Source organism: Chrysoperla carnea, chromosome X (genome assembly GCF_905475395.1).
Source record: "Chrysoperla carnea chromosome X, inChrCarn1.1, whole genome shotgun sequence".
Taxonomy (NCBI): Eukaryota; Metazoa; Arthropoda; class Insecta; order Neuroptera; family Chrysopidae; genus Chrysoperla; species Chrysoperla carnea.
The window spans coordinates 24,650,336-24,664,287 of NC_058342.1; the positions used below are offsets into that span (position 1 = coordinate 24,650,336).

The window sequence follows — 13,952 nt, forward strand, 5'->3', positions numbered from 1 at the left end:
TAAATTTTTTTTATATCGTGCTCCGGATCCAAAAAGTGTGTTTGAGTTCGTAAATTGATAACATGAGTCCACTGGGTCTTGTAAATCGCAAAAGAACAAAAGTTTAAATGTAAAATTGTAATATATAAAAAAGTAAACAACTTTTGTTTGAAACATTTTTTCTCAAATAACTTTTCCCGTGAGTATACTAGGGCCAAAAATGTCCTTAGTTGAAAATTTGTAGGTAGCTGGATTGATTCTAATTTCATACTAAACTCATCCGATAACTGAAATTTTGAATTCAATAGAATTTTCCTTTTTAAAACAAGTAGGTGCTTTGAACCATTTTTGTGAAACTCTAGAGGGGGGTAGTTTCCCCTACCTGCCCCCCCCCCCATGGCGACGAGCTTGCTTTTAATTAGAAAAAATTAATGAAGTGTTTTTAACTAGTTAAATTAGATTAGGGGTCCAAAATTATGTCCTAATTGTTCACAATCAAGTCTTCCAATTTTTAATTAAAAACCATTGGCCTAAAGATTTTTTTAATAAATAAACTATTATTATATATTAACAGATTTTGTGTCGGGGGTTTCTTTATATTTTTAATTTGAAATTTTTAACCCTAAAATAGTGGCAATAAATAAGAAAGGGCTCAAAATTCTTATATAAATTGAGTCAATGTTAAAAAAAGTGCCTTATGGAGTATCATAACTCCTCTGCCAGACTTCCCGCCCTTTTATGTAGATTTTTCATGTTTTCAAAAGTCCCATTTTCTTAAAAAGTATCTAATAATAATAAGAATAATATATTCTGAGGGGAAAATATGACCTTATTGATGAAACCCGCTGTTCATGAATCTTTTAAGTAGTTCATTGAATGTATGTTAGATGTCACTTAACGTATCATGCAAGTATGTATGCCTTGAATGCCCTAATTAAAAATGGTCATATGATACACTTTATTTTTTATTTGTGTAATTAATAAATATAAATATGTGAAATTAAAAAGTAAACCTAATATTACTAATTAGTTTGTTTTACATTTATTTTTATTGAGATGATGAGTTTATTTAAAATTAACTTTAACATCATGAAACTATAATCATTTTAATAGAATAGATACTTTTTAATCGAATTAATTATTATTAAAAATTTATTTATAGATATTAAATATATCAAAATTGATAAGAATTGGATCCTCAAAAAGTTTTGTCAAAATAATTTTTTTGATAAACTGTGATTTGTTGCTGCGACATGATTCACAAAAATGATTCCTAGCATCCACGAATTTTTAAACAAGAAATTTTCTCCCAAAAGTTGGTCCCTTTAACCTTAATAGTATCGAGTGGGTTTAGTATGAAATTAGAATCAATGAAGCTACCTACAAATTTTCAACTCACCATTTTTTATAGTTTTTGAGAAAAAGGAAACTCAATGTTGGCCCTAATTTGGACCCTCAGGGAAAAACAAAATTATTTACGAAAAAATGTTTCAAACAAAAGTTTAATTTTTTTTATAAGAGAAATTTTTAACACTGACACTTTTGTTCTATCTCTTATGGTTTTCAAGATGGGTTCTACGAATCCAAGACCAAATGGACTTTTGAATTTAAACTCACTTTTTATGTCCTGAGCACGATATAAACAAATTTCAGCTCGATATCTCTTTTCGTTTTTGAGTTATTGTGTTGATGGGCAGACAAACTGAAATGGCCTAATTAGGTTAATTTTACGAATACCTATATCCAAATTTTGTTTCGAACATCAATATATCTAAGCGTTACAAACTTGTGACTAAACTTAATATACTTTGATATATATCATATGTAGGGTATAAAAACTAAGTAAAATCATTTTCAAAATCAAATTTTTAGGAAAAGGGCCTCCATAAGATGATAGGGGAAAAAGTAACAGCATTAAAATAAATTTTTAGATAAACGCATTTCCACCACTATAAATCCGGATGCCAGGGCCAAACCTTAACTCTAGATGCACGCTTGTTTTCAGATAAATTTATGGTTAAATAAATTTTAAAATAAAAAATTAATTTAGCGTTTGTCTTCCTATATTTTTACTTGAACAAACCTAGAATTCATACTTTTCCTCTTGTTCATAAATCAACTTTGTCCTCCTTTTTGCCAGCGTCTGACGACGTCCTCCCACGAAGACATTCGAATTGATGAAGGCATAGGCTACCATTCTAATAATATTAGATTATGGACTATAATGAATGAATAATAATAGTTCCAAAAAACAGTGTCAGATTTAGAAATTTGCTGACCTTTTGCTGAATATGTCTACCATCCGCTTAAGGAAATTAAAATTGTATGTAGAAATAAAATATTTTTTCAATGGAATCGATTTTGATGGACAAAAATCAAGAGTCGCTTATTCAGAAATATTGGATTAAAATTTGTCAGCAAATTAGAAAAAAGTAATTTTTTTCGAGAATTGGAAATTTTTCATCCAAACTAGTATAACTCGTTTCAGTTAATTTAGAGAAAATCTAGGAAGGAAAATTATTAAATAATATATACTTACAGAAGGTGGCAAAGGTGCTCGCCGTTTCTTTCGCCTAAGTGTACTATTTCTAGATGTACGTTTCAACGCTGGTGACAATTTACTTCCATCCAAATCATTATCGTCATCTTCTTCAAATGGATTTAAACTACTAATAGATGTTTTTCTAGGTGTACTAGGAGCCGTACCCGTTGCTAAACCAGGTAAGGCATACGGTTGTTGACTACTACGATGATCACATACAGATGTCGCTTTGCGCGGTGTACTCGATGCCTCTGGTTGAAATCGATACCGTGATGATCGGATTGGTAGCGAAAAATAATCATCACCACCTCCCGTGGAATTAAATTTTGTTTTTGGCGTTGGTGTTATGGAAGTTTTGTACATATACTTGTGTTGTTCGGTGTAAGGAACCACAAAACCGTATTCGTCTCTAATTCGTTCTGTTCTGTATCCATATTCAGGTGTCGAAGTATTATCTAGAAATAAACAAAAATAATTCTTTATATTTGCATACAATTAGTCGAATTCTGTTACACCTTGGCGTAACTTCGAAAAACTGTCATACTTCCAGAAATATAATAATAATAATAATAATAATGGGGTTTAACCTCCGTTTCTCTGACATATACGCCTATAACAGAATCCATCCACATCATTATTTGGTAATCTTAATTTATTTAATTACAAACATATTTATTAGGTTTATCTTATGGTTTCGCGTCTTCAACATGCTATGAAAATAGCTACAGATATAACACCGTAACCTAGGAAAGCAAAACTTTTTCAATCGAAAAACCGACACCTTTGTAATAATAATTAAAGCTGTACAATTAACTATAAACTAAGTGATTCGGATATTTTTTCGTAACTTCTGATTACTGTTCATATATCATTTTTAAATTATTTATAATAATTTTTTTCATTAGTATATACTTAATAATTAAAGATATTCCAAAGTTGTAAGTCTTCCCGTCGATAAGCCACCCGCCTCTGGTGTAGCTCAGCGCTTTTCAACTACCTCCTCTCTCTCTCAATTGGGCCACGTGGTTTATGGATGCTCCCGTATATGAATTATCCCATTTGTCAATAATAAACAGGATAAGTTAAATTTTTTTGCAATTTTTCCCAAACAATCTGTAATTTTTTTTGCAAGGCTTTTCTAAAACACTCTGTTATGCATAAATATAATCAATAATTTGTGCAAAATGCACTAACTATATGTTGAATACACGGTGTTCCAAAAAAAAAGTGCTCAGATTGTAGGCCATTGTGAACTAAATACAGCCAAGGGCGTCGCCAGATGGCAAAGAGTAGGGCAAGTTGCTTTATGGAGAATGGCAAAGTATGTATTGTAGATACAAGTAAAAATATAGGAGATAAAACGCGAAAATTTATTTTCATTTTAAAATTAGACCTATTTTACCATTAATTTACCTGAAAATAGGCGTGGATCTAGAGTTAAATTTTGGGGGGGGGGGGAGATTGTTAGTTGAAAATTTGTAGGAAGCTTGAATTTCCTACTAAACTCATCTGATAACTGAAACTTTGACTTCTGTAGAATTTGACTTTTTTAAAGCAAGAAGGTGCTTTGAACCATTTTTTGAATCTCTAAAAGATGGCACCTGCCCTTACCTATCCCCCTCCCCTGGCGACGCCCTTGAACACAGCTTATAACGAGGACCGATGAAATTCAAAACTTTTCTAATCCAAAACAATTTGTATTTGGGATCATTTTGTTTTCAATGTCATCCACAGAAAGAAAATCGCATACCGAACAGATGTTTCATGGTTAGGTTAGGTTAGGTTATATTGGCTGTCCATGAAGGACACACTTAGGCTACATAGCCCATTGTGATACCATATATGTGTTTTACCACCTTTTCGGTGATAATTTCATTTATCAGCTCCTCAATTTCAGAGGCTGAGTGCACCTCCTTCATGCATATACCATGCACTACACCAGCCCATGCCAACATGATTAAATTAATTTTGTTGCAACGGCGGGAATCGAACCCACTACCTTAAGGATACCGCGGACGGAATTGGTTACGCCTTATACAACTGAGCTAATAGGGCGACTGTTTCATGGTTATTTCTGAAAAATTTTATGATTTCTCTTTTTCTTGTGAATCATGCTAGTACATTTCGTTAAAACTTCATCAGTGTATACATTTTTTCGAACACTTGGTCCAAATTTACTCCCACCTAGAAAATATGATTAGATTCGATGCAGAATTATTCGAATAATGAAATGTAACAAGTAACAACCTAACAACCATTAACCGGGGAATAACCTCGAAACGAGATTTGTATATAAATAGAGATTTCTAAGCAGAAATATATTTATTTAGTTTGCAAACATTGAAACGGAATGGTCGAATAGTTCGAATAGTTATAAATAATAAATTTTTCCAGGTAAGCTTTTATTTTATATAATCAGTGATATTTCGACAAGTTAGAAAAAATTAATTATCTTTTTATTTTATATCTGGGATCCAAAATTTTTTAGCATGAAATATTTATCAAGAAATTTTTTGTTTGCTTGTTTAAAATATGTAGAAAAAATGTTTTTTTATTATAATTTTTATAATTTTCGTGTTTGGATTAATTGCTATCCTAGAAAAATATGTCCCGGGGTTACCATAACAACCAACTCCGTCTGTTTAATAATCTGTTGCACATCATAACAAAATTCTACCTATGTGGTTTCTGTTCGGTTCAAACTTTATCGTTTTAATTTTTTTTTAAGTTTTTAATACATAAAAATTAAAAATTATTCCGAATATAGTGATATTTCGAAAAATTAGAAAAAGTTAACTATCGTATTATTTATATCTGGGATTCGAAATTATTATTATTTTTTTGCTTGTTTAAATATGTAGAAAATGTTTTAATATTCGTGTTTGGAATAATAGGCATCCTAGAAAAATAGGTCGACCCGGGGTTACTATGACAACCAACCTTCGTACGTCTGTATAATAATCTGTTGCACATCCATCATAAATAGAACTTTTACCAATGTGGTTCCTGTTCGGTTTTAACTTAGAAAAGTGATGTATAAAAATTAAAGATTATTCCGAAATTTCGAAAAAAATATTTTATGGATTCGAAATTATTTAGCATGAAAAAAAAAAAACTTAATTTTCTTTTCTTATAAAATGTGTAAAAGTTTTTGAATATTAAAATTTTTATAATATTCGTCTTTGGCTAGATTAATAGTGTTTCTAGAAAAATATTTCGGCCCGGAGTTCCTATGACGCCACACCTTTAACCTTGTATAAAAACCAGTGCATTTTACAATACAGTTCTAGTAAGTGACCTCTGTTCGGTTCAAACTTTATCGCATTAATTTTAGAAAATTTTTCATGATAAAAAATCTAAAACTATTCTGAAAATCGAAAAAAATTTTATCTGGTGTCCAAACTTATTTGGAATGAAAAATTTTTTACGACCGTTTTATTCTTTTGTTAAAATGTGGTAAAAAATTTGTATATGTTGAAATAATAGTTTTCCTAGAAAAATATCTCGACCCGGGGTCTCCATGACGACCAACCTAAATCTATTTAAAAATCTGCGCATATCATAATAAAATTCTGGTAATGTGATTCATGGACGCGCCAAAGGGGGGCAGATAGGGGCATCTCTCACAGGTGGTCGACCACTGGACTATACCAATATATAGTTTGAAAAATATGTCGGCCTGGAGCTGCCATGACAACCAATCTAAACCTGAACAAAAATCTGCGCATAGTTTATTATAGTGATCCTTATTCAATTCAAATTTTATTGTATTAATTGTATTTATATTAGGTTTTTGGTAGTACATACTATATTATAATAAATAGTTAAAATAATAAAAAATAATTTTATTATTAGTGTATGACTACAAGTTTTTTTAATTTATCTCAAAATTTTTCGAACTTGCGTTTATTCTCAAGAGATTCAATTTATTGTATTCTTTTTCAAAAAATTTTAAATGAAAAAAAGTCGGTAATAGATGAGCCACTTCGAAATTTCGAAGTGGCTCAAAATTATTAAACATGAAAAATTGATTAGGGAAATATTAATTGGCTTGTAAAAATGTGTGGAGAAAATTTTTTAAATCAAAGTGTGTTTAATATGTGTAAAGCAAGAATTATAGTTTTCCTAGAATAAAATGTCGGCCCGGAGTTGCCATGAGAACCTGAATACAAACCTACGCATAAGCTTATCTATTTATAGATGTGGGTATGCAACCCTTGTTCAGTTCAAATTAAAATACAAGTTAGGAATACAACCCCCTGCTCCCCACATGAAAGCTATAGCTGTGCCCTCGACAACCTTCCCCTCTCCTATCACAACACTCTCATATTATTCAATTGATAATTTTCTCCAAATTTCTGAAAGATTCTAATAGGTACGAATCTAGAATTACATTTGAAGAAGGTGAAGACTTATTATTCTCCATGCTCCTTCCCCCCATTTCATGCCTGCTATGCCCCTCCCCCACTCCATGTCTATTATACCTCCTTCCCTCACAGTTATTCATTGGAGAGCTCTTTGACTTTCAGTTCCACCTTAGGGAAATCTAATCTGATATAGTAATTTACTGATGAGAGACATAATCAGTAAATTACTATATCCGATTAGATTTCCCTAAGGTGGAATTGGAAGTCAAAGGGCACTCCGATGAATACCTGTGAGGGAAGGGGGATTCTCCCATGCCCCCACTTCATGTCTGCTATGCCCGTCCCCAACTCCATGTCTACTATACCCCCTTCCGTCACAGGTATTCACCGGAGTACCCTTTGACTTTCAGTTCCACCTTAGGGCAATCTAATCGGATATAGAAATTTATTGATGAGAGACATAATTTTAATTACAACGGGATTTGTGTTTTATTAATGAAAAAATTTTCTTTTTTCAGACCATCGCAAGAAAAATGAATGCCGTGAAAAATACATGTCCATCGAATCGAACCCATCCATATTATAACAACATCGCAAATTTTCACAATAATTTAGCAGCTAACATCGTAATATGGATAAGTATAATATATTTGTGTGTAGAAATTCGTAAAGGATTATGGAAATGTGGTACATTCATATGGAAAAAAATCAACAAGAAACTTTTCCCGAAAGGTATTGATTGCGTGATGGTCCAATTATTTCAATTACATAACGAATGTGATACAACTGAGGTGAAATTGTTTCGTTTGATCGAAGAACACATACAAAATCGATATGGGATGAGGGCATCATATCGAGTAGCGGCAAGACGTCGATGTTATCGATTGTTGCTCTTAATATTACTGGTAATCATTTGGAACGATCGCGTTTTAAGTGTTTGCTCTTATTTACGTTTTATGATTCATCGTTATTTATTTTAAATAATTGATTTTCTTCTTACCGAAGTGGAGTTTTTCTTGTCTTGTTGATTTGAAAAATGTGATTCCGGGAAAAATTGGTTAATTTTAATATGTGATTTCGAATAAAAGTTTCCAAGAATAAACAACACTTTCAAGCAGTTTTGGTGCACATGTCCGGTTGTCCCGCAACTATCGCATTCAGTGAGCACAGTGATATATAGGATACAATTCTAAGAAGAAGTTTACAGTTTTTGAATCGGATGTACCATTAATGAGATACGGTTTCTATAATCTGCGTTTTTAATTCTGAGAATTTCTCGATTAATACAGGCTGGGCCATCGTAAAACCCTTTTAATCGGGAAGTACTCGACAATTAAAAAACGATTTGTACGGTTTCTATAATCGAGTGTGATTGTTTAGTTCGGGAGTGTTACAGTTTGAATTTCGTCGGAGATTCAATATCAATCGAAATGGGTTCATAGTTTTCGAACGTAAGGCTTAGAAATGAACGAGGGAGCTTTATTTTTCATTACTGAGTCTTTAATTTGTTATTGTGTCACGGGTGGAAACAGAATCATTCCGATTGATATTCAATTTCCGCCGGAACATCATACTCTACCGAAATCACTGAGTCACGAATTAAACAATCACATTAATGAAACCCAATCTCATTAACTGGATTCAATATCTGTAAATTAACATCCTAGAATTTTATCCTGTGTATCATTATGCTCTCCGAATGCGGTAGTTATGGGACCTCATTTAGATATAATTTTTTTTTTGTTGTTACTCTGGCTTGCAACGGCTAGAAGTACTTAAGGGGGGGAAAGCTTTTTTACTATAAAAACATGATTCACATCTTAAACACAAGTCCTTAAAAATAATTCTCAAATAATTTTTTGAGTATTTTTAAATACAATTTTCGGAATTTAAGTTTTCTGAAACGATTGTTAGAAAAATTGGATGACTTGTGAATCAGTGTTCTTTTTAAGTAATTTAAAGTAACTAATTGCCAAAATTTTGTGCAGTTTTACATAGAAAAGGACCCCGCACGAAGAAACACACATACCACACATGGTAGTCATAGATAATATAATGATAGCTTTTACTCGTGAAAAAATTTTGTGGCCGTGAGATCGGTTTGAAAAAGTTTCACAGGGAGTCATTTTCCTATCTTATCGTGCGGTCTCCTTTTAAAAGATAAAATTATGATTAAAAAACATTTTCATTACATCTAGGGTTGCCATATCTTCGGTTTTGGGCCGGAGTCTCCGGTTTTTGAGGTGTGTCTCAGGTCTCTCCGGTAAAGTTATTAATTATCCAGGTTTAAGCGAAAAATTAATTTGGTCTTTAAAAAAAAGTACTAATGTTTGAAAAACGCAAAAGCAGTCGTTTTCAATGCTGAAAATTATGTAATAAATGGAATTTTTGCGCCTAGTAAAATTCTTAAATAATCATTAAACTTTCTTAGTAAAATCTTGAAGTTATTGCGGATTTTTCTAAGCCTTAATTTTTGACAAAAGTCCTAAATTTTCGTATTCTGGTTTGCTTCAAGAAAGCAATTTTTGAAATTTGTTAAAAGCAAATTAGATTAATAAAATTGAGACTTTTGATAAAAGTTTTAGCTTAGGAATAAAATAATCTGTAATAGCTCTTAGATTTTGGTAAGGGTTAGTTGGACGTATTTAAGAATTGTGGTGCGCTGAAAAACTTAATTTTAGCCCTGTTTTCATCCATGAAAACGACTATTTTTGGGTTTTTTCAATCATTAAAATATATACAACGTGTTCTGTTATTGACTGCAGAAACTTAGCTTCCCAAAATAAGCTTATCAAGAGCAACAAAAAAACTCTTTTCCAAATTTGTATCTGAGGCCTAATTTGGGCGATACGGGTATGACAAAAATTTATACATTTGTTCATTAACTGACTATTATTCGATAACCAGTAGCCAATGTTAATCAGTAGATATTAGTAAATTAATGATTATCATTCATTGGCTACTGGTTATCGAAGGATAGTCAGTGAATGAACAAATGTATCAATTTTTGCCATACCCGTATCTGCCAAATTAGGACTCAGATCCAAATTTGTAAAAGAGTTTTTTTGATGCTTTTGATGAGCTTATTTTCGGAAGCTAGTTTTCTGCAGTCAATAACAGAATACGTTGTATTTCGAAATTTTTTGAAAGAAGGATAGCAGATCTTTCCCAGTGAAAATATTATTGTAATAAATCATAAATAAAAAATTCTCAACTCTCCGGACTAAAAATATTTTTAAACTAGAGACTCCGGCTTTAAAGAATTTTGGAGTTGGCAATCCATATCACCAGAAAATGATTGTGCTATTCTAAAAAGTTCCGTAAGTTCTGTTCACAAACGCTGTTACAGCGTTTTTTAATTTTTAAAAGAAATTTTTAGAATTGCACATAAAAAATAGTTTAGAACTGCACAAATAGGAATTGGAATTTTACGAGAAAAAAAACTTTGATGAAGTGTATATTTCTGTGTTTAAAACAAAATCTAACAAGTTTCTTGGAAACATTTTTTCGAATAAACAAATAGATTCGAGAAAATACGAATCCATTATCAACCTGCATCGTTTTTCTGAATAGTTCTCAAAAAAACATCTTAGTAGAACTTTTAAAACAAGGAATGCAAAAGGTTAAAAATGACCGCCATTTTCACTTTTGAACGGAATTCATATATGTTTACGCTGTCCCTAAAATAATTTAAGATAAAATTCCAAAATATTATCTTCCTGTTTACTCCATTTCGGTCAAATAAAAATTGTCCGTTGGCAAGAAATTTAACTCAAGTCTGCCAATAATAGAGAATAATAAATATTCAAAAATCAGAGTATATTTAGATGGTTCTTGATAAGCGTCACTACGGGGAAGACGAGGGGGTAAATGCCCCCTCAATAATCATTAACTTGTTTTTGATAAAAAAATTCAAAAAATGGAGAAAATTGTCCCCGAAGTCATTGGCAAATGAGTGTATTCATTTATTATTCTGAAATGGTTTTCGAAATAAACGAAAACTTAAATTATCGATTGGGAATTTACTCTCACCCTTTTTTGGAGGAGTGTAATAAACCTTTACGTGAATACATCTAACAATTTCAAATACGAAATTGAGCCGTTTTTGTAAGATCAGACTCCCGGAAACAAAATTAAGAAACTTGAAAGTAAATTAAATTGATGTTTGTTAAAACACCTTTTATACGATTTTGTGCCCATAAATTAGAAAGGGAGTCCGAAAAAGAACCCCGCACAATCTTTTAGAAAATCGCTTTCAATCGGATTTCTGAAATTCATAAGCCAATCGTCTTGATGAGTAAATCAAAAGTCTTAGCAGATTAACGGTCTCGAAGTCAGGTATTTTCAATCTTTGAATTTTGGCTTCCAGATTATTATGTCTATTGTCTAGCGAAGATTTTTAATTCCATCAGAATTAATTATTTCAGTAAATTTGACGGAATGCCATTTTTCATAAGGATCATGCAGGGTTCTTCCTTTTTATATTATTTTTATGAACTGAGTCAGACAGCCCCGGCTAAATTGTTTAAAACACACAATGTACCGTACATGGTACTCCGAGGGTAGTGGGTTTGATCCCATCGCCACAACAAAAATTAGTTTATATAATTGTGACGGGCTCAATCACCAAAAAGAATGTTAGCAAACGTAACGAAACATAATGCGCCCCAAGCCGTTACGTGAGTGTTTACGCTACCGAACGAGCCCGTTAACCTAACCTCCGAAGACGAGTCTTGAAGTTGATTTTCGTTGTTTTTTAAGGTTCAATTGAATTAAATTTTCACGATTCTTAGATTTAATGCTATCTTTGAACATGTATATATTGAAGATGGATTGCCGAAACAGCTCTGTTTTACGAAACAGTTCCAGTATTCATAACCATTGAATGATATTGAGCTCAAAGTTTAGACGGTACTGCAGAATCTGCAGTCACAATAAGCGTTTGGTGCGACCACGATAAAATTAAAAAACAATAAATAATTACTAATTAAAATAATAAAAAAAATTTTATTATTAGTGTATGACTACAAGTTTTCAAGATTCCCAAGAGATTGAATCTCTTGAGAATGAACGCAAGTTCGAGAAATTTTGAGATAAAATAAAAAAAACTTGTAGTCATACACTAATAATAAAATTATTTGTTATTATTTTAATTATTTATTATAATATAGTATGTACTACCAAAAACCAAATATAAATTCAATAAATAATTACTGTTAAGAACAAATATGTTGAGCTCTAAATAAATCAACAGCTTATTACAATAAAAAAACAGTATTTTTTAGGTTACAAAACCTAAATATAAATAAAAAAAATATTTATAAAATAAATGAAAATAAAATACAAATCATTTTGAATATTTTACACAATCTCTATTAGCACCGTTTAACGTCTTTTAGCTCTTTTGAATAACGAAACTATTTTGTTGGTAATAGTAAAACAAAATTAAATTAAATATCATTGTAATAAAGAAAAAATGCATGCATCTTTGAAAAGGGCGCTCTTAACCCCCTATTCTGGGGAGTTTTAATCAGTTTTTTACAAATTACAACAAAAAAATATGCATCAAATGAAAAAAAAGTTCGACTAAAAGTTGACCGAGATACTCCAATTTTAAAATAAAATTTTTTGCTCTTTCAATGAAAAAGTATCAATATGGTAAAACCGTTAGAGATAGAACAAAAGTTTGAATATAAAAGTTATTCCTTATACAAAAATAAACAACTTTTATTTGAATCATTCTTTCGTAAACGTCACTGTTTACCCGTGAGGTCGCTAATTATATAGTATGTATCATATATGGGAATATATCAGTTATGTGTGTGTGACATGTATGTATTGTGGTTATCTAAGAGTGGCTCTCTTTCTTTACTTATATGGTAACAAAACAAACGATTCCGTAATCAACACTGTCTATATATCGTATTTCAACAACTAACGTATTTCGACTTTTTCAAAGTAACTTTAAAAAACGTAAAAAATTCAATTTCTATAAAACTAAATTAATTGGATTTTCGTGATTTTGAGTTTTCTAGAATTAAATTACGAAAAACTTGCCAAAACTTACGAATAACATGGTCAAGTTAGGTTGTACCTACGAGAATTACGAAAAACTTGCCAAAACTTACGAATAACATGGTCAAGTTAGGTTGTACCTACGAGAATCCGTAAACACATATATTCTACAGAGAAATGCATAAGCTTTTGAATGCATTCATTAGATTTCGGGCAAAATAATTTTTTTGCTCCAAGTACGCTAAGTTCTTGGAAAATTATAGATAACATTTCCAAACGTCGATATAATTTTCTCGGAAATACAGTTGTATCTCCGCTAGCTGTTTGAAATTTCGCAAATATTTTTAAAAGGGGTGATATATAAATATGCCCAAGTGTAGTTTCAAATTCATAGACAAAAGTTGTAATGGTTTTGTGAAACATTCAAAAGAAAAACAAAACAAAATTCTAGAAAATACTTGCGAAAATTTCGAAAATTTTTGAAAGTTGCTCCCACACGGGCAACAGTTGAACTTTTTTTTTTATTTGATACACAGTTTTTTCTCCACTATCCTTCCAAAAAAGTGTGTTAGAGGCGCCCCTAAGAGGTTGACTTTTTGGTACGAAGTTATTCCAACCTATAAACAATTGTGGAAAATTTCAAAGATGCATCAATTTTTTTCGTTTTAGATATTTAGTTTAATTGTACTATAAAACAACTGATTCTCTAACCATAAACATGTTTCGATGCATGGTTCGACGTTAAATTTTATTCTTGAGTCATTTCTAATCTAAAAAAGGATATTTCCATTTGAAATTCTCAAGTTAGCTACAAAATAACATTGAAAATCGACTTCATGACCATTACCTAATACAATTCTAAGAAAATTGAGATTCTTGTATATTTTATACACCCTTATATAACAACCTATGACCTCTTCCATAAGTAAAGATACTGTGATACACAGATTTTACGTAAATTGCTTTTTAGAAATCCTTAATTTACCTGTTCAACACTCAAAATGTCCACAAAATCGAGGGGACACTTTTTGAATGTTGACATAACCCCA

The 13,952-nt window shown here is 31.3% G+C and overlaps 1 protein-coding gene across 2 annotated transcripts in view; it reads right to left on the reverse strand.

The window, feature by feature from the left end:
* LOC123302501 (enolase-phosphatase E1) overlaps nt 1–13,952 on the reverse strand; it is a 51,835-nt gene that overhangs the window by 4,372 nt on the left and 33,511 nt on the right. For both annotated transcript variants that reach the window (XM_044885452.1, XM_044885451.1), the window contains exon 3: nt 2,519–2,976. In XM_044885452.1, coding sequence (XP_044741387.1) covers nt 2,519–2,976 — 458 coding nt within the window. The remainder of the gene's footprint in view (nt 1–2,518; nt 2,977–13,952) is intronic.